At 46.2% G+C, this 24,776-nt stretch overlaps 4 protein-coding genes across 6 annotated transcripts; 1 reads left to right on the top strand and 3 right to left on the bottom strand.

Moving 5' to 3' along the window:
* Positions 1–312: 312 nt before the first annotated feature.
* On the top strand, positions 313–16,415 carry LOC143209277 (uncharacterized). The gene is made up of 26 exons (XM_076424691.1): positions 313–630; positions 730–1,057; positions 2,509–3,015; positions 4,133–4,539; positions 4,699–5,379; positions 5,467–5,872; positions 6,269–7,173; positions 7,697–7,866; positions 7,947–8,166; positions 8,532–8,763; positions 9,167–9,222; positions 9,602–9,671; positions 11,370–11,545; positions 11,655–11,754; positions 11,837–11,965; positions 12,033–12,199; positions 12,274–12,427; positions 12,511–12,916; positions 12,993–13,269; positions 13,339–13,520; positions 13,770–14,217; positions 14,514–14,706; positions 14,783–14,928; positions 14,993–15,116; positions 15,221–15,583; positions 15,654–16,415. Exons 2-26 carry the CDS (start codon positions 908–910, stop codon positions 16,359–16,361), a joined length of 7,377 nt encoding a protein of 2,458 aa, XP_076280806.1. The 5' UTR covers positions 313–630; positions 730–907; the 3' UTR covers positions 16,362–16,415.
* Positions 7,141–11,232, bottom strand: LOC143210066 (CXXC motif containing zinc binding protein). The gene has a single exon (XM_076426538.1). It carries the CDS (start codon positions 10,893–10,895, stop codon positions 10,410–10,412), a length of 486 nt encoding a protein of 161 aa, XP_076282653.1. The 5' UTR covers positions 10,896–11,232; the 3' UTR covers positions 7,141–10,409.
* Positions 16,416–16,574: 159 nt separating the features above from the next.
* Obp11 (odorant binding protein 11) lies at positions 16,575–19,406 on the bottom strand. Its single transcript, XM_076426537.1, has 5 exons — positions 17,878–19,406; positions 17,195–17,283; positions 16,911–17,016; positions 16,775–16,839; positions 16,575–16,709 (listed from the first exon to the last, which is right to left on the bottom strand). The coding sequence occupies exons 1-5, from the start codon at positions 18,110–18,112 to the stop codon at positions 16,692–16,694; spliced, it is 513 nt and encodes a 170-aa protein (XP_076282652.1). The 5' UTR covers positions 18,113–19,406; the 3' UTR covers positions 16,575–16,691.
* Positions 19,407–19,556: 150 nt separating this feature from the next.
* Obp10 (odorant binding protein 10) lies at positions 19,557–23,000 on the bottom strand. 3 transcript variants are annotated; one of them, XM_076426540.1, is made up of 7 exons: positions 22,791–23,000; positions 21,988–22,325; positions 21,225–21,312; positions 21,091–21,143; positions 20,327–20,483; positions 19,859–19,923; positions 19,557–19,782 (listed from the first exon to the last, which is right to left on the bottom strand). In XM_076426540.1, the coding sequence occupies exons 2-7, from the start codon at positions 22,054–22,056 to the stop codon at positions 19,765–19,767; spliced, it is 450 nt and encodes a 149-aa protein (XP_076282655.1). In that variant the 5' UTR covers positions 22,057–22,325; positions 22,791–23,000; the 3' UTR covers positions 19,557–19,764. The 3 variants fall into 3 exon arrangements, with proteins under 3 accessions (XP_076282655.1, XP_076282656.1, XP_076282654.1); XM_076426541.1 differs by lacking the exon at positions 22,791–23,000 and having other exon boundaries at positions 20,339–20,483; positions 21,988–22,464; XM_076426539.1 differs by lacking the exon at positions 22,791–23,000 and having other exon boundaries at positions 21,988–22,464.
* Between the last annotated feature and the right edge of the window lie 1,776 nt (positions 23,001–24,776).

Genomic DNA, 24,776 nt, shown 5'->3' on the forward strand with positions numbered 1-24,776 from the left:
TCTAAAACCGTAACGCGAGCGAATTAGCTCGAGGCCGAGTTCGAGCGGGTTGTGTTGCAAAGCCCGTTGTTCGAATCCTCCTAACTCGAACGGTTCGGGATTTCCCGCGGCTTTTTTCCGTCTCTTTGGTTTTATCGTTTCAGAGAAAAAGCAGTTGCTGGCTCGCCGACGAGCATACGCGTTTCCGTTTATCTCGTCTGCTGGTTTGCCGGTAGCCGGCGGCGATCCGCCGCGGGTCTGCCGACAAGATCTGGGTCGAGGGGAGAGCTGACAGAAAGCTGGCGCAGGTACGAGGGTCGGAACGTCAAGAGCGCGAAAACGTCGCGGCCTTTTCACCTTCCATAAAATATGAAAGCACTGCGAGCGTCTTCAACGTCTCTCTTTTCCTTTCCTCCCTCAGTCTCGTCTCGTCGAACCGCGAGCCCGAATTGAAGTCGAAATTCAAATAATTTCAGAGCGAAAGGACGTCCGAGTACAGTTCGCTCGTCTCGAGACACCGAACGCGTACCGTGGATTTAAGAGAAGCCGGAAATTATAACAGCGGTTGAAGGGGACGGTGCGGTCGGGGGCAGAGCAGCGTTGATTTCACCGTCGGAAGTCCCTCGGGTGTTTCAGTCCCCGGAAATAGAGGTGCCAGCCCGCAGTGGTTGCGCCGCGGCTCGACTCGATGCGAAACGACGAAACTACGACGAGCAAACGGCTAACGAGTTCGGTACTCGCGTGTTTCAGATCCTGCGACGGTCTGCGTCGGCGAGGAACGCCGGGAAGCGAAGAGGTGCCGCAACGATTCTCGACGTTAGTCGACGGAGAAGAAGCGACCGCGCGTCGAGACTAATCGGCGAGCCTCCGATTCTCCTATTCGGAATTTTCAGCTCGTCGCCGTGTCAGCGGTTGAACAGCGTGCATCATGTTCGGGACGAAACTGCGCACGTGGATGGAGGCGCACATCGTCCGATCGAAGAAGAAAAAGGATCGAAAGAAAGGGGACAAAGGGTTCGACTCGAACTGCAACTCCCCGAGGAATCGGAGCGCCAACAGATCCCCTTGCTTGCACCAGGTGAGCTCCCGAGAACCGAGTTCCGTTCCATACAGCAGGCCTGGACAACTCTGGCTCGCGTTGATGTGGCTACTTCTCCTCGTCGCCACGTCCACTCCGACTCTTCCTTCAGCAACAAGCACCAAGACGCTGCAACGACGCTTTATTAGGTTTAGTCGAAAATGACGTAAGGAAACTCTCGCAAAATTGACCTTGAACGTGAAACACAAGGTAAATCATGAGTAGACTGCGGATTTTATGCATTTATAACAAAAATCTGCACGCACAATTTAAACTAAATTTAATTTCAGCTTGATAGGATAATTAAAAGAAGAATGCAAGTTTTATTTGGCTCCTGTGTCCTGCAATCAATGCCATTATTTTTTATTTTGCATAAAGATCCGCTGTCTAATCATGAGGAACAACTTTGTGAGAGGAATAGGTCGCAACTTAACCGTGAACTCTTCAAAAATGATGTTGAAGTTCGTGACTCCTCTGTCTATGTATAATAGTCTTTCATTTCATAGTTCATAGCAATAAGTTGACTCGTTTTTAAAAATTAAAGCTGAAACATGGCAGAATACGGGAAAAATAGGGAGATTATGGTACGAACGTTTTATAACCTTGAGAAAATTCGTTAAACTTTCACAATTTTAAGAAAATTGCGGTTTTTTCAATACTACGTGCGGAGAAAATTTTTTTTTTAACATGCTACACATCATCTCCTGTAGATTTTTTCACGCTGATTTCAAATCTGGTCTCAAAATTTGTCTATGACCTCAGGATTTTGCAAGAAATGTAGCATGTTAAAAAAAATTTTTCTCCGCGCGTGGTATTGAAGAAACCGTAATTTTCTTGAAATTGTGAAAGTTTAACGAATTTTCTCAAGGTTATAAAACATTCGTACCATAATCTCCCTATTTCCCGCATATTCTGCCATGTTTCAGCTTTAATTTAAAAAAATTTCATCGCTCTACCCCATTTCTATCGAAAGTTCTTTGATTTTGTATCCGATTCGGACGAAAGGTCCCACTGTGCGTCGCTTCAAGCAAGGATCTTGTGTATGCAACTTGCCGGTGCAGCGTCGTGGGGTTCGTGCTGAAGGAAGAGTCACAGCCACATCTGCGAGCCAGCGTTTCCCAGGCCTGGGCTACGGTTTCCGATTTTCTTTGTCGACCGCGTCGTCTGTCACGAGAAGGGAGAATGGGTAGACGAGCGGTCGAGAGAAGAAGGAGTCGCGTCTTACTCCTCGTCTTGTTCTTCGTTCGAGCGGCACGGTCGTTTCCCTCGCATCCAATTAGACCTCGACGTCGTCGACGACAACAACAACCACGCTCTTCTCCTTCACGGTGTCTTTTGCCCCTCTCGCGGACAAGTTGACTCGAAAATCGCGTCGTCGGAACCGTCTGACGCCGTCGACGACTACAGGAAAAATGAACGTTCTTAAATATTTCATTTCGATGTACATGCAGGTACATCCGGCGGAGTCGCCGGAGAAAACAGTGGACGGAATCCGATTGCACGGGGGCGGAAGCTACGCAACCGCTTCGGCCTCTTCCGGTACGTCCGCCGGCACCGGCAGCGTAAATCTCTCCTCTCCGGAGAGCGCTTACAGCACCGGATACTCGACGGACGGCACTTCGCCCGGAGCCAGCTTCCCGCCGGAGTATTACATCAACATCAGGACCGGTACGCACTACTTTCAGAGCAACGGGAATAACGTCAGACCGAAGAAATCTGCGGGCGCGGGAGAGCTCCCAGCTGGCTGCACGCTCGGCTCCAGCACCGGCTCCGGTTCTGGTTCCGGTTCCGGTCTTGGTCTTGGTCCCGGTCCCGTTCCTGTTCCTGGTCCCGGCACAGGCCCCGGCGCTGCTCTTCTCGCCGGACATGGGATCCTCGAGGCGGCAGCTTGCCTCGCGAGCATGACCAAGAACGATAATCGATCGAGGGACGGCCGGGGGACTAACGCTCCGAACAAGGCACGTACCCACTAGAGATCCTTATTTCACGCGTATATACACTACCGCTCGAGAGCATCCGGACACTTGCTAAATGTGCACTGACGAAAATCGATCTTTATTACTTTCTTTCATTCGCTCTGCACCTTAGAAATGAAACAAAGTGAAACTTGAAATCCTTTCAAGCACCGAGACCGCGTTCCACTAGATTTCGTATTTGTGAATAGAAATTATATTATTGCATTTTGATTACACATACATACAGGGTATCCCAGCTAACTTGACCACCCGGAATATCTTTGTCGTCTTTAAAGATACGTCAAATGTCTGAAGGACAAAGTTGAATGGTATAATGGGGCTCATACGATACCAAAAAAATTTTCGTTTTTATGTAATTCTTTTTTGAGAATGAATTTTTTTTAATGGAATGAGGTATTTTTTATACCATAGATCGATAGTGTATCAAATTCTGAGTGTAAAAGTGTTGACCTTCATATGTCCTAAACCTAATAGTTAACGAGATAATATTCAAAGAAGAAAGAAAATTGTTTCGATAATATCTCGTAAACTATCAGATACATGTATGATCATGTAAACTAGTAGCAATTTTTCGGGTTCGCAGAGGTGATCCCTTAATTCTTTTGAGCAGTGTATATAATTTGTACAAAGAAATAAATTCTATTGTGCTACGATACCACGATAAATACTTTTCCTACTAACTTATTAAACTACTTTTTGTAGAGAGTAAGGAATTGTCCGGTTACTTCTGAGCGGTAGTGTAAATACACGTGTATTTCATTAGTACACGTTCAAAACCGCGATCTCTAGTACCGTGCAGAGCACGAAAGAATTATACCGGGAAGGGAACGTGGAAAGAGGAACGGAAAGTACATCTGAGTGGTCAGACTTGCCCCGTTCCCTTCCCGCTCCAATTCTTCCGTGCTCCGCGCAGTACCTGCCGCAATCTTGACGCGATTCGATCCCGCCCTTCCTTTTCACCTCGATCCCATTGGGTCTCCGATGATTCGCGCGTTCTACACCGAGAGCCACGTACAGACATTGTGAGGTAGATTGCAAGAGACGTGTCTGGCGTGTCTGGACATAGCTTAACCTTTCGCGGGCTTTTCCGAACGAACAGATTAGCGAACGTCTGGGAAGCGAGGAATCTAAGGAAGAACAGTCGCAACGAGCACGCGCGCCCCAGGACAGGTATCACCGGCGAACCGAGTCGTTCTCCGGCGACTCGTCGAAGAGCAACTTGGCGGTGCCGTCCTCGATTCCGCCGCCGTTGGTGGTCTCGCCCTCGGCCCAGTCGCCCCGGGAACGGTCCCGGATCCGCACAAATCCTTGGCTCTCGGCGAACTCGTCCGGATCCAGCAACGCCGGCTTCAAGTCCCGGCTGAATCTAGACGACACGAGCACCGGCTCGGCTCTCAAGCTCACCGAATCCTCCGGGAGCGCGAGCGACGTGAACGTCAACTGCTCGCGAGAGGCTCGAGCCAAACGAGAGTTGAAGCAGGAGAGCCTCAGCGCCGGACGCAGCCCGTTAGTAGACACACAGTTTCTCTCTGGATCTTTAGTTTACCTTTCGACCGTGTTTATCCACGTTCGCCCCAGAGGGAAACGCGAACGACCATTCTCGCTCGATTTCGCGTTTCCCTTTGGCCCCTCACGCCGAAGCTAATCAGCAGTTTCCTCGCGTAGCATAAACCAAAACTGGAGAATCGCCTCGGGCCTGGAGATTCGATCGAAAATGGCACTGTCGATGCAACGGCGCAGCAACAGCAGCAGCAGTAGCACCAGAAGCAGCACGAGCAGCAGCAGTCACAGCACCAACGGGAACAGCGGGTGCAGCCGAAGCGGCGACAGCAGCGACTGCAACGGCAACGAGCACGTTGAGAACGAGATGGGGAATCCGACTGGGAAGGGACATAGGCAGGGTCATGGTCATGGTCGCGGGAATCGAAATTGCAACAGGTCACCCGCGTCGTCGGTGACGCGGAGCGCCAGGTCCTCCGAGGACGACATCACGTTGAACGAGATGATGGGCAAGTTCGACGAGAGTTACGTGTACGAGAAGGAGACGGACATCTTGTCCGACAGCGACCCGACCGATTGCGAGGACTGCATAGACTCGCTGTCCGACGTCGAGGCTGCACGCGTCGTCGCCGAGGACAACGACCCGCTGGAGAACACCGAGTTCGATTACATCGACAACGGCTCGTTCCTCGACCTCGACAACCTCGACTGTTCCGGTCGGTTCCCGAACACCGGTCACTGCACGTACTTCGCGTTCACCGGCGAGCTAGCCAGGCGAAGCGGCAAGCTGCGGGAATCGTTGACCAAACGCAGGAGCAAGGAGGACGCCAGCACCGTTCTTCAGAGGTAATAGCCCTGTTGTTCGCGGGCATCGCCCAGCCGCGCAATGCTTTAACGAAATATATCCGGCGAACGATTCCTGTCTGTTCGCAGAATGGCCAGCGCGAAGAACGTCTCGGTGAAGAGACCGGTAGCGAGCGCTCGTCACGCGAAGAAGTCCGAGGAGAAACAACAGCAGAGCGAGAAACGCAAGAAGCGGACCTCGCAGCGGCGAAAGTCCACCACGGCGGACAGGTGCGACGACGAGACGGCCAATCTGAACCGCGCTCTGCTCGAGAGAATGCTGCTGAAGAACTCGGGCTTCAATCAGCAAGGCAGCAGAAGCGTCGGTGGCACCCCTATTTGCCTGCGACGCAAGAAGCACGACGTCAACAAGAACCTGTCGCCGATCAGGCTGAACGCCGCGGAAAGGTCCTCCGTTCACCCTGTCGGGATCGGTGTTGGCGTCGGCGTCGGCGGTGGCGTCGACCTCGAGACCGTCAAGAGGCGCTCGAACTCGGTAAGCGTGCGCTTCCGCGACTCTGGCTCGCTCTTTCTTCCTCTCTGGTTCGCTCGTTTGTTCGTTCTTCGCGATGGTAACTCTGTCCTAGGGCTGTTGCTTCTCCGAAGCCTCGGAGTCTTCGAGTCGTATGAAGTTGTACTGATATAAACATCATGAAATGCCCGACTTCAATCGTTTAGGAGATGTAGGAGTGTCCAATCACTATTTACGATCACTGTAATTGTGTCAAATGTAACATAACAGCGAAATTTCGTAGTTCAAAGCTTCGAAACTTGAAAATCGTCGACCTTCGAAGTGAAGTAACAGCCCTACTCCGTCCTCGTTTCACTGTCACCGAGCGACAGCGATGTCGACGTCGAATCTCTGTCCAACGTTTTCCCTGTTTCCAAAAAGGTGAGCTACGTGAACGGGAACATTGTCGGCCGGAGGATCGCGTCGTCAGGCAGCGCCTACATGACCGCCTTCGCCTCCGAGATCGCGTTGATCGAAGCGGACAAGGAGGCGGACAAAAAGTGTCGCGAGCTAATCCTCGAGGCGGAGAACATTCTGGTGACGATGCAGAAGAGTCAGAACGGCGGGTTGCAGTTGCCGGTGGTACCGTCGCCGTCGCGCAAGTTCCACAACGGCTTGGCCAACAAGCGCGTCGAGCTGATCAAGAACACCGAGCTGAACATCGAGCTCGCTCTCTCCAAGAGCAGGAACTCGCAGCCCGAGTTGCAGAGCGGCAGCATCCGGGATCTGGAGCACACCAGCCCCAAGAGACAGTTCACGCAACCCTGTTCACCGATCCGCCGGTTCGTCGAACGGAACGGACCGGCGACGAACGAGCTCCGCGGATCGTTCAGGCAAGAGACGCCGCTCAAGTATTTCGCCGGCGACTCTCCCATCGCGGCGAGAAGGACGCCGCCGTTGCACTCGCCCGGGAAACCTCTGTTTCGATCGGTCCGTCGCGAGTCCGACCCGGAACCCGTACCGAACCTAGATCGACGACCGGAATTGGAATCGGAAGCGGAGAGGCACTCGCAGATGGAGGACAACGAGACGTTGGGACCACCGTCTCTCGACTGCAACGGCGTCCGGCGAATCTCGTCGAACTCGGAACCGACCACGATCCATGCCGACGTTCGCTCGCAAAATCGGCCTCGCCCGGCCTTCCCTTGCGCGAGGAGGAACGAAGCGGACGGAACGGACTCCCACGCGACCAAATTGCCCGCCAAAGAGGAGTTCATCCTTTCTAGTTCCTCGGATTCCGAGGAGAGGTGCGACGTTCGGAGAAGGCCGACTCTGATGACGTTCAGGTTAGTCGTCGGTGATAATATGATTGCGGATGAACTTCTAAATGGTTGGATAATTTAAAAAATTGAAGATGTCAATACAGGGTGAACCACGAATCGTGACCACTAGAGATTACTCTGTTATTAGCAGTCCGATCGAAAATGTTTTTACCACATATAACATGGTTTCAAGAGAGCTTTCACGTGATTATAGAAAATTTTTCATAAACTCTTTTTCTTTCATGATTTTTCAAGGTCACCTTCAATTCTTGCAAATACACCTGGAATTTCTTTACGCCTATTTGTTAGAGGATTTCAAGACGAATTCGGTAAGTATCATAGCATAAAAAAGGGCCTAGCAGACTAACAATCTACAGACTATAATCACGTGAGAACTCTCTTGAGACCATTCTTTACCTTATAACAACTCTGTAATCTCTACTGGTCACGATTCGAGGTTCACCCTAGAGGTAGGAAGAAATAACATTCGATGCAGACAATTTTTATTTTGCATAAAGCTATTTCTACCTGCCATTTCTTGCGTCAGGTCGGTCGACATGGGCCCTACGAAAGAAGGATCCTTCTACTGTCCGCAAAGCGAGCCGGTCAAGAGAAAAGTGTACGCGGGTAGCACCACGTACGGTCGGATACAGAAAACCTTGGGGGAACATGTGGCCCTGCGGAATTCGGACGGAGACACCGCGACCGATGACACCGGTGAGTAAACCCAACCACCTCGACCCGATTCCCCTTCATCGCTCTCGAATCGGTAACAGTTTCTACTCGCTCTATCGCAGACGACTCCAGGAGATCGTTGAAGGAGAAGGTTGCCCAGCTTCGGCGAGAACGGTTGGTCACCGTGGACGCTCACGACTCGCACATCCTTCAACAGCAAATGTCGCAGCTCCGAAAGCAGATGCTGATGCACACGATAGAGGGGTTAAAGCGAAGCTTGGAGGACCAGTCGGCGACACTGAAACAGACTTGTTTGGAGCCGGTGTTGTCCGACCAGTTGCCGTGAACCAAGCACCGAAGGAACGATGTTCTTGTCTCGCGTTGCGCGTCACCCGTCGAGAGGGAAATCGCGGTCGCTGTTTAAAACGCCTCCGCAAATCGCGCCGTTTCTACCAAAGTATCGGAATTCGACGCGCCGGGACGATTCTCGGTCTACTCGATTTCCCAGGGAAATCCCCTTAGGAAGCAATCGATAAACGATATTCTATTTTTCTGCCTGCGTCTACACAGTAAGAGAATCAAAATTAAGAACGTTGCATATTTTCTGGGCATTGTTCTCTCGCGTGGTTTCGTTCGACGCGCGGAAACTGTTGAGCGTGTCGCGAGAATTCCGCGCGGTTCCCGGTCTCCGCTCTCCTCGAGCTCAGACTTCAGACGAGCGATCCAAAGACCGTGAACGCGCGTTACACATGTATTTTTCACGCAGGGCCAAGAGTGCACGCGCGCACGTTCGACGGTTCGACGCGTGTCCACTCGCAATTCGCAATGTTCCTATTTCTACGCGGAATCCGTACCTCCGGAACGGAGAAGCTTGAGAGCAACGGACTAAAGGCGAATCGTTGTAGTCGGTTCTGCCGGCGGAACGATCATTTCCCGTTAGTATACCAAAGATAATCTTAGTCTTAGCACGGTAGCACGGTAGGACCGTTTAGTTGAACCAACGCTGAGAAGCGGAGAATACGCATTCGTAACAAAGAAAAATTAGTGAACCTTGTTAGAATCATTTCCTTCGAATTTCTTCGTAGAGAAATTCGACGACACAGCCGAGTCGGACAGAGGGTGAGAAAGAGAGATCCTGAGATCGCGATATACGTTCGAGGTGTTCGATCGCGACGACACTCTCGCGAGAATAGACTGAGATTGGATTGCCGACTGTTGTCTCGTTAGACTTCCACGTTCCCCAATTATTCTCGCGTGACGTTCTCACGCGATTTATACATACGTTAATAGCTCTTTCGGAAACAGCAAATAGTAATACGCACACGATATTTATTTGTGTTAGATGTTAGAGGCCGTAGTAACGGAAGTATTAGACAATGATAGCGATAGCGACGACTAGTAACTGCTAGGTAGCCGATTACCGATTTATAGAGTTTCGTGATATATCGTTTTTCTCCGAGTCGTCCCTTGTGATTTATTTCCGCGTTTCGTTGGAAACTGTGATCGCAACGTCTTCGGCCAATTTTAGATGATACGTACGGGTAGCGTATGCATCGCGCGGTGAAACGCGACGACGCTACAACGCCATAATGCGCCGGAAACGGCTTCCCTTCCGTCTCAACGGTGGCGCGGCTCAGGTGAATTCGTTCGCAAACTTTTTATACTCGATGCGTGTATATGTACAGATTTAGTTTTTCGATCGAACACGAGCATCTACGTTTTTATTATTACTGTCTGTGATTGCGAATCACGATTATCGCGGTTTCTATTATTTTAGTCGATCAACTGTTGTAATCGAGACATTCCGAAGGCGTAGAAGCACGAAAGAAGAGAAGAAAAGAAGAAAAGTAAGACAAGAGGGAAATGCGTAGCCAGGCTACGCGATGCGGTTTCGTCCAAAGTCTTCTGGTGACTCGTTGAATCGTCGAAACCCTCGAGATCCAATCGACGAGAAAAACACGCTTCAGCTTTTCTTCCCTGCCGAGAAATAAATGCTAGTCACCTGGTTGATCATTCGTACGGGCAGGTAATAAGGGTGTACGATCGGCGGCAACTTGGAGCGAATTTGGCGGAGGCGCGAAATTATTGTTGCAAATTTTCTGTCTACCAAACCATTTACGAAATTAAATGGTCTTTTTTTATATGATTATGAATAAATTATATTACGTCGTTGGAAACGTTCCTCGCATTTATCATTCTCCATTCAGAAACGAACAGGAAACCGTCAGCGGCGCCATGTGTGGTAAAACTGGCGAAGCTTGTCCCGAATTAGCTCCGAAATTAATCAGTGGCTCTATCCTCCATTTCGATCGTATCTGATAGATATTCGAGAATAATTATTATTTGATGATTGTAATCACTTTTTATTTTCTGCGGTACAGGAAAATGTAGGTTCCTTATTAAATCTGTATGACAACTTACCATATCGTTGCTAATACTATTATTATTACACGGATAATAGAATATACATAGAATATACATTATAGGATATGTATTACGCGAAAACGATTGTATAATACAAGTAGCGGCTGCTTTAGATCCGAAGCCAGACGGTTCCTCCAAAAACGAAAGATTCATTCTCCTTGTTATTTGATTCTCGCAAACCTATGCTCGATTTCATAAATCCATATGGATTTGTCGATCTTCTGACAATATTCGCCCCATTCGCCTTCCGTCAAATCCACGTCCGAGAATTCTGTACCGTTGTCGATGGTTTTAACGGTCCATCCTAATCGCGGCGAAAAATCACAAGGTTCGAGACCTCGACAGTCGAACACCGCTATAGATTGAAAGCCGTCCTGATCGCGCGCGACAAACGGTTTCACTAAATCTTCCAAAATCGTTATAGAGTTCTCGCGCGAGCACAGTTTGCATTTGCTCACGTAGTGACTGATGCCGTGTCCTTTCGGTGCTGAAACAGTCTCGCTCAAAGACATATAATTCCATTTGTCAGATTCTTCGCGACAATTCGAGCAAACTAACTTCATATACCAACGAAAATCGGGACCAGAAGGTCTCAGCTCTGCCACGTTTTCCATTGTAACTTTGATTTGCAACGCTATCTTTACCATTTCGTTGCCGGTTCCTTTTTATATGCTCTATACTCTATTTATACGATAATTTCTAGGTCTGTCTGTCTCCAGTCTCCAGTCGATGACAGCGTACCGTTGATACGAGGTTATGTTGATCGATTCCTCTTGTAAATTACCGGAGCCGATCGATGAAACTCGCAAAGCGTTCACTCGTATCGATTACCGTCGAATAGAATCAATAGAATTGAATAGAATTCCGAATACGTATATTCAAGAGATAAACAACAAAACAGCGTAAATAGAAGCGCACGCGCGCAGATATATTTACATTCCATAGATTAGGCGCAACAATGGTGAACTGTCACGTTCATATCTTTTCTGGCCAATATTTTACCATCTTATACAATTACCGACTTGGGTCGTTGGCGTGACCGTCGCGTCGTCGCGTGTCGTGTCACTAGAAGATGTTTTACCGTTTTAGCGTAATCACTGTTGATCACTGTTCTTCGATAGGCATGGAAGTACATTGAAGTACAATCCGAAAACACGAACATGAAATCTATGATTGATCTCTTCGTATTTTACGTGTGCGCGTCGATAGCGTTTTGCAATGCTCAAGATATTCTAGGATGCGGAGGATTTTTGAAAAGCCATGCTAACATCGATTTTGCAAAAGTCCAAGTGAAACTGTAAGTACTGACACCTATCATTGAACCCATTCCAAAGTTTAGCTTCACTTACGATTCACGTGTTGGTTCGTTCACCAAATTATTGACATAAACTTTCCCTTCGAATTAGATACACGAAAGCAGGAAGTCTCAAGGATGCTACGGAATGCGCACCAAACAACGGATACTATTTCCTTCCTTTGTACGATAAAGGAGAATACGTGTTGAAGGTAACGCAAAGATTATTTCTAATATGCTAATGGTTCAGAATTTTCTCGACTTGTATTCATTATATACGACGAAAAATGTTAGGTAGATCCACCAAGAGGATGGAGCTTCGAACCTATGGAAGTCTTATTAAACGTGGACGGGACGACCGATGCTTGCAGTCAGGGAAAAGATATAAATTTTATCTTCAAAGGATTTGGCATCACGGGCAGGGTAAATTAACAATGTAAATTGTATCTTGTATTCAAGGCACGGTTTAGAAACTTGTACGTGCCGCTAGGTTACCGCTGTGGGGTCGGACTTAGGACCGAAAGGTGTTGCCATCGCGTTGTACAAAGAAGGCAGCGAACAAGTTCCCACGGAGAGAACGGTCACTGCGGAAGGGGGAACGTTTTACTTTACGCCGATTCAACCTGGAAAATACGTGCTGGTTGCGTCTCATCCAACGTGAGTGTCGACTCTCTTGGATACAATCGAGCTCTGGTGTCTGTTTTACACGATGACTTGCTTCTTTTCTCCAGATGGGCAATGGGAAAGGATACCGTTAGAGTAACAGTGCAGGAAGGTAACATGGAACTCGAGGACAACAGCTTGGTAGTTTTTGGATACGACGTGAGTGGTCGGGTAACGAGCGAGGAGGAACCAGTCGGTGGTGTGACCTTTCTACTCATCGGAGTAAGAACTTAAGATTATCTTTATCATCCACGATCGCCAATTGTTCAATCGATCGATTCTGATCGCATTTCTCTTTTGCTTAGAATGGCGTAGCAAAGAATTGTGCCACCACGGACATAAGTCCAGAACTCCGGTCGAAAAAGCCGATTTGTCACGTCGTCTCGGACAAAACCGGGAAATTTCTGTTCCCGAGCGTGTCGCCCGGAGAATATAAATTGGTCCCGTATTATGCCGGTGGCCAGACCAAATTCGACGTTCAACCAGCCGAGCTGTCGTTCAAAGTGAATCATAACAGCGTCGTGTTACGGCCAGGCTTCAAGGTAACCGGTTTCACAGTGAGCGGATTCGTTCGCATCGCGAGCGATGGTGATCCGTTGCCAGGCGCAAAAATATTTCTGTCGCAAAAGGAAGTCGCAGTGACGGATGCCGCTGGAAAATACGTGCTAGACAATATGAAAGCTGGACAGTATTCGCTGAAAGCCGAAGCCGGTATACACGCTGTTTTACTATTTGCGATTTGTCTCCAATTCACCATGCCTTGACCGTCTCTCTCAATTCCTTTCAGACAATGTTCTTTTCACCGAGAGGTTGGTCAAGATCTCCCCGAGTTCCTCGGAACTCGCAGTGTTGACACCGTCAGCCTACAAAGTTTGTGGAAAGGTGACTTTATCGGCGAAAGGAACGTTGCATCATCGGAAGGTTTCCGCGCAGAACACCGCCAACACTTTTACCAAGGAGATCGAAATGAATCCAAAAACCGGAGAGTTCTGCATCTATCTCTCGCCCGATCAATACCTGTTGAACGTCGTTGTCACGCCGGAAGAAATGGAGAAGGGCTTGCAGTAAGTTTTTCGGATCGCGTCACTCGTATTTTATTTCCGATTTCTTTACTTTTATTGCGAAACATTCAGATTCTTCCCGCTGCAACAGACGATCGACGTGTCGTCTCGACCGGTGAACGACGTCAACTTTCTGCAGTTGAAGGCAACGTTGTCGGGCACGGTGAAATGTCTGTCGGGAACCGACTGCAGTCAGGCATTCGTCACTCTAAAAGTGCTCGATGGGATCACCATAAAAACGATACAGGCGAAGGGTGATTACTTTGAATTTCTATAAGCGCGAGAATTATGTCATTTGGTCTCTCTGTCAAAGTACTTTTCTACTAGAGATCTCTATTTTCTACGTAGCTTCTGCGATAACAAGACCGCGCGGCGACCGATCTGGAAACAGAGTATGGCGAAAAAGAAACAGTTCGCGGCTGCTCTTGTTATCGCAGCAATACATGTTCGATCCGTTCTACGCTACTTTCTCTTTGCCTGTGAAGTCGTCTTTCATTTGACAGATGGCCAGTATCGATTCACGGACGTGCTGCCCGGCCATTACGAGGTGCTCATCGACAACGACGTGTTCTGCTGGGAAAATCCTAGCTACAGGATCTCGGTGATCTCTGAACGAGCAGAGGTACCCGGTTTCGTTCAGACTGGATTCTCCGTTACTTTCATTTCTTCTCACGACACGACGGTATTATACTCGGAGCTCGGCGACACGACGAAACTAACGTTGGTCTTAAACAAAGGAAGCACGAAGCATTGCGTATCGAAGCCGGGCATGTATTCGTTCACTCCGAAAGGCTGCCACGTTTACGAACGATCGACGTACACTTGGGACACCAGCAGCCTCTCACCTATTTTATTGCAGTCGTCCGAGCATAGTCACAAAGGAAGCGTCAAAAGCGTTTCTTCGTTGGATGGAATCAAAGTCAGCATCGAAACTCCCGGCGACGTTCTTACGTAAGCATACGTGACCGTAATGTGCAGAGACTTTGGCTTCGTGTCTGTGCGGACAGTATAAATTAACCTTTACGAGCAATCATAATCATAACTAGACTCCGGAGCAAGTGCAATTTAAAACAGAGAAGATATTAAAGGAGACTTTAAGAGTATTAATATATTATTTTCACCACATTCAAATTATTAATGAAGAATATACATTTATATTCAGCTCCCGAGTCTTGCAATTGATGCACAAACTTTTCACTTTTGCATAAACATATCCGGAATCTAATCTCGAACACGTCGGTTCACAGGTTGGGTCCCCTGAAGCCCGTGAAAGAGGAACAGTTCTACAAGTACGAGTTCGAGTTCAACGCAAAGACCGACAATGTCTACACGATAACACCGTTGTCGGATATTCTATTGTTTAGTCCTCCGTCGTTGAAAGTGTTGGCTGTAAACGATTGCCAAAACGATGTTGCCTCGTTCATCGGCGAGATGGGAATGGTAAGCTAGCGATTCGCACGATTCGCTGTCCTCTGCCAGAAGGATTCTCTAAAGCGTTCACACACGTGTCCCTTAGATCATCGCTGGCAAGACCAATCCTCCGTTAGAGGGTGTCACCATCCAAATATTTGGAAACGACAAAACTTCACCGATCCATACGCTAGTCACGCAAAGCGACGGGGCGTACACCGTCGGCCCGTTGGATAAGAAAATAGATTACAGGTAAAACGCGTTTACTCGCTTAATCGTATCGGTTCGAATTAATCGCGGTCTCTTTTTCGATCAGTGTCACGGCAGAGAAAGAGGGATACGTGATCACAGGACCGGACTCCAACGGAGTATTTCTGGCACACAAGTTGGCCGAAATAATCGTGCAGGTCTCCGATCAAGCCGACAACGTTTCGCTGCAGGTACGTCGAAAAATTTTACAGCGGAGAACAGTTTATTATTTATAATGTATTTTATAATGTAAGAGAAAACCAGTCTCGAACAGTACAGTTATCTTGCTCCGCAGGGTGTTCTCCTCTCGTTTTCCGGCGGCCAAAGTTACCGGAAGAACAGCGTGACCGGCGAGGATGGAAGATTGGTGTTTAACTCTTTGTCTCCGGGAGAGTACTACCTGCGTCCGATGATGAAGGAGTATCGTTTCGATCCGCCGTCGAAGATGATTAAGGTGATGGAGGGCGCGACCCTGAAGGTTGAGCTGTACGGGAAACGAGTCGCGTTCAGCGCTTACGGATCCGTAACGTCTCTGAACGGGAAACCGGAAGCCGGCCTATTAATGGAGGTGCAAGGTCAGGCCGACTGCGGTAATCTTCAAGAAGAAACGACCACCGAGGAGAACGGAAATTTCCGTATCAGAGGACTTCAACCGAGGGTGAGCAATTTTCGAACGTACCTTTTCACGAGATATAGATTCTCGCCTCTGACCGAAACAATTTCCGCAGTGCACCTATGTGTTTCGACTGAAACCGAACGCGGAAGCGAACGCACACATCCAACGCACCAGTCCCGAGTCCATACCGGTGCAGATTTCGCAGGACATTCACGGTCTTCGTTTGATCGCGTTCCATCCGATATCGCGCACCGACGTTTCCGTGCACGTTGTATCCGTGCAGCCGGAACATTATCGCACGCTGAAAGTCAAGCTGTGCCGGGAGGACATGCCCGACTCGCCGATCCACACCAGCAAACCAGAGATACAGCAGCTGACCAAGATCGGCAGCAATTACAACGTCGGGTTCCTCGTGCATCTACCACCGTTGCAGACCGACGGCAGAAAGTACTTCGTGCAGCTCGAGTCGTCGCTCTCCGAGACGATGCACAAGTATCGCACTCGGCCGTTCTACTTCGAAGCGAACTCGTCGTTCAAACACGTCAAGCTGACGTTCAACGCCGAACGGAAGATCGACCAGAACGAGTTGAGCCAAACGTCCGTGATCGTGTTGCCGTTTATAATGCTAGTCGCGTTTGCGTTTCTCAACCGCGAAAAGATCTGGACGTGGCTGAGCTCGACGATCGAGAGGCGATCGAAACCGAGCGCCAGCTCGAGAACCCCCATACAAGCTGTTCCTATCGATCCCAGAGCGGACGACATCATCGTCGAACAAATTATGAACATTAACAAGAAAAAGACCAAGCCGCGCAAGACGTAATTGGTCCCCCACCGGCGCTATTCTTTCTTTCTTTCCTTTCTACTGTTAACATTCTCAACGACGGTATTCACGCAACGTTTCCATACATTGTATATATCGCATTTCTAACAGAGAACGAATTATCGGGGCTCAGTCCTCACCGAATTACCAGTACAACTACAATCGTTCTTCGTAGGTTACCGTTATTTTATTCCACGCGAAGAGCCAATACAAATGCGTCTTTGTATAGTTTTTAATCGATCGTTGATTAAATGTTGAAACGTTGCTACGCTAATTTCTTTCGAACCGTCTCCACGATGATCCAGACTTGCTCGGAACGATTTCGATCGTTTACGGAGCTAGAAAGGCCTATTGAATGAAAAGAAACGTGATAGAAATCGTCGAGATTTATCAGGTTACGTTTTCTAACTTACCATGGGATTCACTTCGTACGTGCACTTCGCGAAATTATATGCCTTCTCGCAATTATCTTTCCCAGCTAGAAGTCAATAAGGTAAGTTAATCCGTAGAACAGTCTACAGAACAGAAACTAGTTGTACAGATACTCACTTGTTTCGGTGCAACTGTCGATCATTGTATTGTAGATGCCTTTGTACGTAGGTGGTATTGTCGCTTTCAGTAGTTTATATTTGATCTCACCAGTCTTCTTGTCCATCTGTCGAACAGGAAGAAAGAAATCGGTGTTGTCGGAAAGAGAATAATCAATTAATAAAGACCGAATTTCTTCGGCAGCCTCGGGGTCTCGAGGGATGCTTGTTGATTTTCAAGGACAAGTCGAATGTACAACTTGAAATATTCTTTACGTTTTCTCAATACTTTTCTGACAACTTTACCATGCCAAAGTTTTCCATAACGCATTTGAAGTAGCACTTCAACCCCTCGTCGTCCGGGAACTCTCCGAATTCGGTATCATCGACAGCTCCTGAAATCGAGTAATTTCAACTACACTCCTCAAAAGAATTAAGGGATCACTCTCTGCGAACCCGAAAAATTGGTCCCACTTTACGTGATCATAACTCCGTCAAAAATTGCCGTATCGATATCGTTAAACAATGGTTTGAAAGTCTGAAACCTCTAGTTGCAAATGCTCTGTTTCAAACTGTTGCTATGTTAGTTTTTTAGAAAGTTATAGCGAGATGAAGACAACATTGACGGTTAACAAAAATTTTGTGCAACTTTGGAACATCACACGGGGAGCAACAATTTTTTTTGATAAATCGCGTTAATATCATTTGGAAGGGCTATCTTTCCTGTGTAAATTGTGTGGTTGTTGAATATTGTGCGATTTTTTTTATTCGAGTTATTCAACATTGAAGTAAATATGGGCTTTAGTTAACAAGTTAACTATCTTCCCCTGGATTGACACCTACCAAAAAATTCTAAAATATTGCTATGATGCTAAACTATTTTGTATAAAAATCTAAGAAGTGTCCGTTTGGTGGAACAGTGTAAAAAAAATAAAGTATGCCGATTTAATCGCGTGATAGAAGGGTTGACTGTAAATAAGAAGGCTTACGAATGGTAGTTTTAGTTTCCTTGATGCATCGTTTTCTAATGGGAGCCGTCGTTTCCTTGAATTGCTCCAGATCGGTCTGTAGTTTGAACGAACAATTATCGCGAGCATCTCGAGATCGAGAAAAGAACTGTTTACTGCATGCTGCAGTTGAACTTACCTTATATGCGTGGACGTCACCGAATAGAAAGATCAGGATGCACGATAAAATCAAACAGACCTCTGTTACGACTTTCATATTCGAAGCGACCGAACAAAAACAGTTTTTGTGAGACAAGAAATCAACCGGCGGAGACTGAACGAATTATGCGCGTCTCTTGCATCGGCGTGTCGAATATGTACGCAGATTTTAGCGATAAGTGGAAAATAATAATCGGTTATCGAGACGGAAACCCAAGTCGATTTTCTTGATAACAGAATGAGGATAATTGTCGACGTAAATGACCACGATTCACTAATCGAAACGTTTAGCCAACTTCCTCTTCGCGTGCCGTTTGCCGTTTATTAAAAGTCGCGATTACCCGTCTAATTACTCGGTTGGCGCTTTAAAAGACTTTGTATCGAATTACGGCGTCGTACAAAATGATAGGTAAACTGAAGACTAAGAACGATTGCGCTGCATCCAGAAAAGACACTTCAAGTATCTTCTTTTAAATAATAATCCCGGAAGAAGTTGTTCGATACAAAGCTGTTATTATTGGACAGCGGATCTTTACGCAAAATAAAAGTTTTCTACCTGAATTGCAACAAACTGGAGCGGAATAGAGGTTTAACAGGCTGAGAATAATATAACAGTATTTTCAGGTTCTTCTAATGAGAGACCAGAATTACTTCCCTCAATTCTAAACTTGAAATTTCCCTCGATTTAAACTTGCGATTTCCCTCGATGTAAACTTGAAATTTCCCTCGATGTAAACTTGAAATTTCCCTCTATTCAAACTTGAAATTTCCCCTTTAATTAAACTTGAAATTCCCCCAATTTAAACTTGAAATTTCCCTCGATTTAAACTTGAAATTCCCCCCAATTTATACTTGAAATTTCCCTCAATTTAATCTAGAAATTTCCCTCAATTTAATCTAGAAATTACCCCCGATTTAAACTTGAATTCTGCGTTACTGTACTTTGTAATTGTCAAGTTCTTCTAATGTTGTTACCGTTTCAAATTACACCTACTCATTTTTGTCAAAAAAATGCAGAAAACTCGCTGTCTAGTTATATTATCATTGAAATATATTTGAAATTGAAACAACAATAGATCGTGGGTAGTTGTTCGCAATGAGTGTTTGACGCTGCATCGATTACGACGACGAGTCCCGAGGATAAATTGCTCTCCTCTGCTTTGGATTGCTTTGCTACGCGCCGCATCGTGCCACCTTACGCTTCACGCCGCTCGTCGATCGAGATTGGGATCAGGATCAAGCCACGAGCCACGAGTTCTCGCTTGAATGCGCGACCCACCCTCGAGTAATTTACACGCGTAGATACGCGATTAATCAATCAACGAATCGCAGTAACCCGCTCGTTCTATTTCTAAAGCGCGGTCACGTTCGTACACGACCTCGATCGACAATTGGAGCAGTCCATCCAGCGTCGGAAGTTTTGATCAATTCGACGCTTAGGCGATCAAACCTTGAAATTTTCGACTCGACTCGGCTAGACTCTCAAAGATCGTACACGCTGATAAAATTCAGACTTTTCTTTTATTATGATCACGTACGAAACGGTTATGGGATTACATGGAAACGGCTGTAGTTTCGCCAGACGATAAAATGGAAAACGAGCCGCCAGGTCGTCGAGTGGCAACGCGTCGGACGAATGCGACCACGAAATAGCTCCTCCAAGTTCGCGTCCTCCTGGGGCTTTTCTTCTCCCATTTCGCGCGGAATTCGTTAAAACAGGTAGTAAGTCTGAAAAAGGATCGATTTTCTTGTCAACAATGCTGGATCGACGGGCTACAAGTACGAAGAAAAGAACACCACTCACCCGTGGAGATAATGCAGCGTAACATTTGTTGAACGCGTACGCATATTCGCAGTTGTCTCCTTCCGCTGGGAAAAAATGATCGTTCAAAATTAGCGCGCTGCGCTCCAACCGAACTCGATCGATCGCGTCTAATCAGAAGCTTTAATAAGCGTTTAACAAGCAATTGCATAATATAAACAACTCTTCTATTTGCATTATTATTAGTAGCGAAGCTCACCGATAAATAACTAAATATAACTAAAAGTAGGCCCTGTCCCTTTTCACGCGGTAGTCTCGTCGATTTTTATTCAAATTTACACGAACGAATGAAACATCGATTGATTAAAAACGCATTATTTTTCTTTGTTTCCCTCAATGAACAATACCCGTCCACCGTGCGGAAAAAGATTCAGGTGTAGTAGCATAGCCTCTGGCAAACTTTGCGAGAAATTTTTGAGAATAGAAAAATATCAAATACACGGTAGATACCATAATATTTACCGAGCCCCTTGCACGTCCTGATCGCTCCTTGGACTTCCGTTCTGTAGGCTGGTATTCTGTGGAAAAACGTGAGCATACCGTTTAAACTGAGGTCCCTCTTGTCGTCGACCAGACCGAATTGCTCCCAGAGGCAGTACATGTAACACTGCGCCGTAACAAAAAAAAAGAACAACAAATTGATCAGCTTTCTATCCAGCGTGAACCGATTCCATCGCCGCGGCAATGGAGCTTCAAAACTGTTCCAATATTGTCGTAACTGTCTCCACCCGAAACATCCAGTTGTAACAGTTACTTTACGGAACCGTTTCAACCCTTCGCACTCCGAACTATTTTTCAATTTTGTTGCCGGCAATTCCCTACTATTAGTTTCATTTGAAATTTACTTCAAAGGACTGTTTTATTAATTGTTGTAATTTATATTTCTTTTTAACTACAGAATAAGACGATTAAATAAATAAAGGAAGAACCAAATGCATATAAAAATCCCTTTTTATTTACATTTCTCTAATATCTTATGTAAATTTTGGGTTAAGACTTATTTTTTTGTTATGTTTCTTTTTGTTTTTATCAGTTATATTGTAAAAGACTGTATAAATTTGTATAAAAGGACCTCGGTCCGTATACTATAATAATAATAATAATAATAATAATAATAATAATAATAATAATAATAATATCGAGTCGCAAAGAAGTGCAAAGGGTTCACCTTGCCGCTGAGTCGAAAGATGGTTGGCAAAAGCATTTCTGCTTACCTTGAGTGGTCGCGATTCAGGCCATTTCCCATTCCTAACCGCCTCGATATCCACTGAAACGGAAACGATATCAAATTTGTTCGATTGTCGCGCGTCAGATAGAATGGAATCTAATAAAATCGGATCGTGAATACCTGTAGCCACATCAGTCTGCGTTTGGCAAGCGTTCACTACGCTTGCCGCTTTCGCGATCATCTTGTCGGAGACGAAGCTCGGCCGCTTCTACAAAATACCCTCGATTTTAAACAAAATCGTATCCGATCGATCTCTCTCTCTCTCTCTCTCATCGTCAGTTTCCGATTTTTCGCGCGCCATTTTCGACATTCCGAATCGTTCGAATAACCCGCGAGATCGGCATCGACTCTGACCTCCTCGACCTATATCGATTATTCTTCTGCGCTCGATAGCTACCTGATGAATGGCGGCAAGCCATTGGAAATAATCGCCTAATCGATTAAGATATACCTAAATTGTTGTATATTTTGTCGATAAATAAAGCGATAATCTAAAACAGAAATTATTCACGATTTGTAATGACTTGTGTAGTCAACAAAGTACTGTATTTCTTTCAACAATTTCTTAATGATCCTCTAAAAAATATTACAAAACTCCTCTGAATGTCCACTACTTACTCGCTAATATATATATATATATTAATGTACAGTGTTATAATGAGAATTTTTTAAATAATCTATACAATTTTGACTCCACAAGTGAATCACAGGAGAATCAACTGAAAATGCGTGTGAACGTGTCTCGGCTTTAAATTCCGAAATTTGATTTTTCCAGCGAACTACCGTCTCGCACGTGAGTGGTAGGAGAAAACGAAGATAGGAGAAGAAGAGACGAGAGAAGATTTCGACCGAACAGGTGAGAAACGTTGTTGCATATACGTACCCCGCAATGAACGATTCCCGGCTGGCCCAAGTACAGAGCTAGCAGAGGGAGAATTACCAAGAGCCTCATGACTAGCGCTCGATCGCGTTGTCCTGTTCCGTTCTCGTCGAGGCCGACGAGCGATCGATCCCCGGTTGGAAAACGCGATATCGGATAGGAATAGGAAGCCAGGAAGGATTCGCGACCGCGCGCAGGGCGAGATCTGACTGGAGGTGGTCAGGAGGAACGGCGAACGGTTTTTTTCGGATTCCGCTGTGATCTCTACACGCAGAAAAGGCAGCACTTATTCGATTGGTTCCGGGCTCTGGATTCCGGGTCCGAACGGGGGTGGTGCTCTGCTGGAAAAGCGAGTGGCGCGCGTTACACGGTGTCGGATTCAGAGTCGAAGAGCTACTCTCGGCTGGGAAACGGGAAACGGCAAACGCGAGGGCGCGACTGAATCAAATCCGCTCGAAGCACCGCGGCAAACCAGACAATCCAGACCTGCACACAGATGTACGGCAACCGTCGACACGTGTAGAGCTCTCGACACCAATTCGAATCGAAAATTTCACGATTTGCCTCCGCTCGATCAACGCCACCGAGCAATCGAGCCCCGCGCGACGATCTTATCCTACTTGTTGCCCCGTGTTTCGCCTTTCGCGGTGTCGGACATTGGACGTAGGATGGACGAAGCTTTTGTTTCTAGGCCAGGGTGCATAAACGTGTCTAAACGTAGATTTGATTGGCGGATGTTACGGCAGCTCGCGACGTACGACAGTTACGAGACCCGGCAACCCTCTACACACCCTCCTGTCTCCTACCTCGTCCGTACTCCATAGTCGGCCGGCCGATTCAAGTGCCTTGTTCCGTTGACATTAATGTCGCGACGCGTAGGACAACTACGGTCACAGGACGACCATAACCTCGTTCTCCACCGATGATTGCCAAAAACTATTCCCGAACCCCAAGTCAATCTCGAAGCTTTTCAAGCTATTGAAATTTTGGTTAACCCTTGTCTGGCTCGATGAACGCAGGTCCATTCGAACTCATTTGTATACATACATACATATACTTACACAGGGCCGTGCTGTGCTATGATACAGAGAAGCAGCCGCATCAGGCGGCTCTGTATGGGGCCGGCGCGGCGTAAGCAACAAAATCAAAATATATATATGTACAATTTGTATCATTCAATAATTAAACATCTTTACGCAAGAGGAGAATAAGTTTGAAATAAACTTCTCTCAATTATATTCTGGACATTAATTCTCTTAAATCTCCCTTATGAACGATCCACGTTTCTGGAAACCCGTAACGAACATGGTCAAAACGCACAAGGAGGTATATATGACAATATATTGTATATAAACTCTAGAAAATTATTGCACTATACAGTCTCCATAGTCAATATATCTACGGTCGAAAATGAATCGGATATAAATACAAATAATCTTTAGGAAGAATTACATGATACTATATGCCGAATGCTACCATAGTTAGTATATAAAAATACTACCATCGGAACGTGTTAAAGAAAAAACATTAAGGGGAGGCATTTCGAAGACTTGGCCCTGTATTAAAAGATATTTTTGTTTGTGAATCAACACGTGTATAGCATAACATTGCCCCATATCACTTAAAATTACAATATACATAAACAGTTTGACTTCAGGTACGTTTACATGTCAACCCATGCAAGGAATTTAACGATACGGGCCGAAGAATCCTTTATCCGACTTTATCGTTTCAAGAAACGAATCAAATCGTTTTTGAAATGAACGCGGCTCCATCGACTTCGTAAAAGCGGGAAAAATTCATATACATATAGGACGACACCAGGCAGATTGTATCTGTATAAATAAGTACGAACACGAGTACAGTCATCTTTTAAAACTATTGACCAGCTTTTCGCATCGATCGTGTTGAAATTCAAATTGCCAAATCAAACTCGCAACAGATATCGATTTGCAGGATCGACATTTGAGAAAAGAAATTCGTCGAAGTCGAAACGAATGACCAAACGAAATGGTCTTCACTCGACATAACCTCAATTGTACTTTTCAATGATACATGTGTATTTAAAAATAGAGTAAATAGAATGAGATTCACTATCCGTGAACAACAAATGGCTGTTATTTCGAACGAATGCGCGATGTACTCGTACGATAATATATTTCGTATATTCGTTCGCGATCCCGCCTCTTCCCTGCAAAGTCGATTTCGCAGATACTTTGATAGATACTTTGTAAATACACATACATGTATCTATACGTACGGTCGACGACATGGTACAGTCAACCGAATTAAAATTGACGACACCGAAACGTCGTCTCAATACATTTCGGCAGGTACTGTTTCGAATTGAAACAAAGTATCTTTACGATTCGACGATGTTTTCGTCGAATGTTTTTTTATCGTAGAAAAATTGCTTGACAGCAACGTCTACGAGGATACGAAAAGTTTGTCGAGAAACAAACGGTGGACAAAAGAATTTCGACGGACTGTACAGCCGAAGTTGTATTGACTACAGTATTTTCCTCGAACAAGAGCATTTCGCGCAAAACGATTCTTGTAAGGTGTTTCGTGGGTGAAAATATGACATCGCATTCGTTCGTTTGAACGAAAATCGAACGATTCACCGGCGAGGAAATCCTCTGAAGTGAAAGTTCCGACGAAAACCGAGCACGACAATCGAGGCAATTAAATTCCATCGACGCCAAGATCCACGGTTTGTCCTAAAGGCTATCTCAACACGGCATAAAATGTCAAAAACGAAGAAGAAACAATATTGCTTGAAAAGCGTTTGC

The sequence above is a fragment of the Lasioglossum baleicum genome, chromosome 6, assembly GCF_051020765.1.
Source record: "Lasioglossum baleicum chromosome 6, iyLasBale1, whole genome shotgun sequence".
NCBI classification, from domain to species: Eukaryota; Metazoa; Arthropoda; class Insecta; order Hymenoptera; family Halictidae; genus Lasioglossum; species Lasioglossum baleicum.

Bases quoted from the DNA above. Each gene is read 5' to 3' on its own strand.
- LOC143209277 (XM_076424691.1), top strand. From the start codon at position 908: ATGTTCGGGACGAAACTGCGCACGTGGATGGAGGCGCACATCGTCCGA. The intron at 5,873-6,268 runs GTAAGCGTGCGC...GTTTCCAAAAAG, and splicing joins TCAAGAGGCGCTCGAACTCG to GTGAGCTACGTGAACGGGAA. The intron at 7,174-7,696 runs GTTAGTCGTCGG...TTCTTGCGTCAG, and splicing joins CCGACTCTGATGACGTTCAG to GTCGGTCGACATGGGCCCTA.
- Obp10 (XM_076426540.1), bottom strand. From the start codon at position 22,056: ATGAGGCTCTTGGTAATTCTCCCTCTGCTAGCTCTGTACTTGGGCCAG. The intron at 21,144-21,224 runs GTATTCACGATC...TTTCCGTTTCAG, and splicing joins GCAGACTGATGTGGCTACAG to TGGATATCGAGGCGGTTAGG. The intron at 19,924-20,326 runs GTATCTACCGTG...ATTTTTTCCCAG, and splicing joins GGGGCTCGGTAAATATTATG to CGGAAGGAGACAACTGCGAA.
- Obp11 (XM_076426537.1), bottom strand. From the start codon at position 18,112: ATGAAAGTCGTAACAGAGGTCTGTTTGATTTTATCGTGCATCCTGATC. The intron at 17,284-17,877 runs GTAAGCCTTCTT...ACTCGATTTCAG, and splicing joins GGAAACTAAAACTACCATTC to GAGCTGTCGATGATACCGAA. The intron at 17,017-17,194 runs GTAAAGTTGTCA...CCTGTTCGACAG, and splicing joins TTATGGAAAACTTTGGCATG to ATGGACAAGAAGACTGGTGA.
- LOC143210066 (XM_076426538.1), bottom strand. From the start codon at position 10,895: ATGGTAAAGATAGCGTTGCAAATCAAAGTTACAATGGAAAACGTGGCA.